This window comes from Condylura cristata, unplaced genomic scaffold, assembly GCF_000260355.1.
Source record: "Condylura cristata isolate star-nosed mole 26May11 unplaced genomic scaffold, ConCri1.0 scaffold00024, whole genome shotgun sequence".
Lineage (NCBI taxonomy): Eukaryota > Metazoa > Chordata > Mammalia > Eulipotyphla > Talpidae > Condylura > Condylura cristata.
In genome coordinates, this window is record NW_004567125.1 from 15,554,125 (window position 1) to 15,556,140 (window position 2,016).

At 37.3% G+C, this 2,016-nt stretch overlaps 1 protein-coding gene across 1 annotated transcript in view; it reads right to left on the reverse strand.

Annotated features, from left to right (window-relative positions):
* F5 (coagulation factor V (proaccelerin, labile factor)) overlaps nucleotides 1-2,016 on the reverse strand; it is a 52,509-nt gene that overhangs the window by 18,799 nt on the left and 31,694 nt on the right. Inside the window, exon 14 of the mRNA XM_012728912.1 lies at nucleotides 1,448-2,011. Within this exon, the coding sequence (XP_012584366.1) occupies nucleotides 1,448-2,011 (564 nt within the window). The remainder of the gene's footprint in view (nucleotides 1-1,447; nucleotides 2,012-2,016) is intronic.

The window sequence follows — 2,016 nt, forward strand, 5'->3', positions numbered from 1 at the left end:
TATAAAAAAAGAAATTGGGTGTGATTTTGAGCAATGGGAAAGGGTTGTCTGGCTGAGGTCTGGAGAGAGAGTCTCCTGGCTGAGTTCTGGGGAAAGGGTTGTCTGCAGAGTTTCTGGGGGAAGGTCTGTCTGACTAAGGTCTGGTGAGATGGTTATCTGCCAAGCTTCAAGTTCCAAGGAAGAAAACACTTGACCAATGTCATAGTCAAGCATCCGATGAATCCTAAAGGATCTCAGGAGCTATTTGCTATATATAAGGTAAAAGTAACAAGGTCCAAGTAAAAGGACTACATAATCTAGTAAACTAGGAATTATTTAAGGATTTGCAAAGGGGTCTTATTGATCTTTGGAAAAATTACAAAATTCAACTCATGATCTAGAGAGCCTAGTGTCATCTGGCCTTCAACTAGCCAGCCAAATATTCAATCACTATCCACCTTTTTCTTGGCCTTTAGTTATACAAACTTCAGCTTCAGGCTTTTCTCTGTCCACAGGCCTTGATTTCTCTGGAATTCTCTGGCTTCTCAACCTCCTGCCCAGTTCATGCCTACTCATCTTTAGATCTCAACTCAAATGCCAGAGTCAGATTCACTAATCTCATATTCTCATATATTTATCTTTCCTTTTCAGTTTTATATCTTACACAATTTATGTGAACATTTGTGACATATCGACCCGCCCAATTAGACACATTCCATGAGGAAAGAAGTCATGTGTGTTTCTTTTTAATAGTTTCAGCACTTAGCGCAATACCTAGGAAAGAATACGTACTCATTATAGAGTTATTGAATGAGTGATTTTATAAGCCAATTTAAAACTGAACTTTAAATCAAGATTAAGTCATTATCTAAGGACTGTCTCAACTGAGGCTGTAAACTAGATTCTTATTTCTAAGCCATATATATCCTTTGTCTCTGCTACTAGCATCTCATAGATTTTGAATTAAAATTAATCAAGATGCTAAAGTCATTATCTAAGGACTGTCCCAACTGAGGCTGTAAACTAGATTCTTATTTCTAAGCTATATATATCCTTTGTCTCTGCTACTAGCATCTCATAGATTTTGAATTAAAATTAATCAAGATGCTACAAATTTGGATCTGATATCAATTCAATGAAATCATATTCATTAGCACATAGCTGTTGATAGGATGGGTCCTATACTAAATCAATAAGAGGGTCTAGGAATATGTGTGGTAAGTTGAAAGGATAAAGGAGGGAGCATATTTAACTATATTACATATTTCTCACAGTAACTATTCTTAGATTGATCTAATGTCATCTAAAGTAGAGAAGGTAATCTTGGTATCAACAAAGGAAATAAAGTTACAATAGATGAGCTAATTATACTTAGTATAGTTTGCCTGGAATTACCTCCTTGAACAGTTATAATTACTTTTTTAGCATTTGTGGAAATGAGAATATAAAAAGTAAAAGCTGGTCAAACCTTTGTGCAAATTTTGAATAATCCCAGAATATTTCTTCAGCAGCAATGTAATAATTTCTTCTGTTTCCATTGTTGCTGCGGAGATACCATGCTGCAATGTTGTCAGGATTCCTGGAGGAGTTGATGTCTGTCCTAATATCAGTTCGGTAAGGGTCATCATAGGCCACATAGTCAATTTCAACATAATCTTCTTCACTGCTCTGTTCCTTTTGCGTGGGAATAAACTCAATATAATCTCCATCATCTCCACTCAGGCCAACTACAACCAATGGATTTAATTCCCTTGACATAAAAGTGCCATTGAGTGAAGGAGATGGAACATGATCAAGGTCTGCATAAGATAAGGTCTGACCAAATTCTGGAAGCGGCAATGAATGACTAGATTCAGAAGTGTCAACTATATGATCAATTTCAGGAGGAGGTGATGTTTTTCTGATATCTAGAAGGGTAGTTTCACTGATATCTGCAGAGTGGATTGCTTGACCTAGGTCTGGGCTAGGGGTCATCTGGCTGAGGTCTGGAGAGACAGTTTCTTGGCTAAGGTCTGGGGAAGGGGTTGCCTGGCTGAG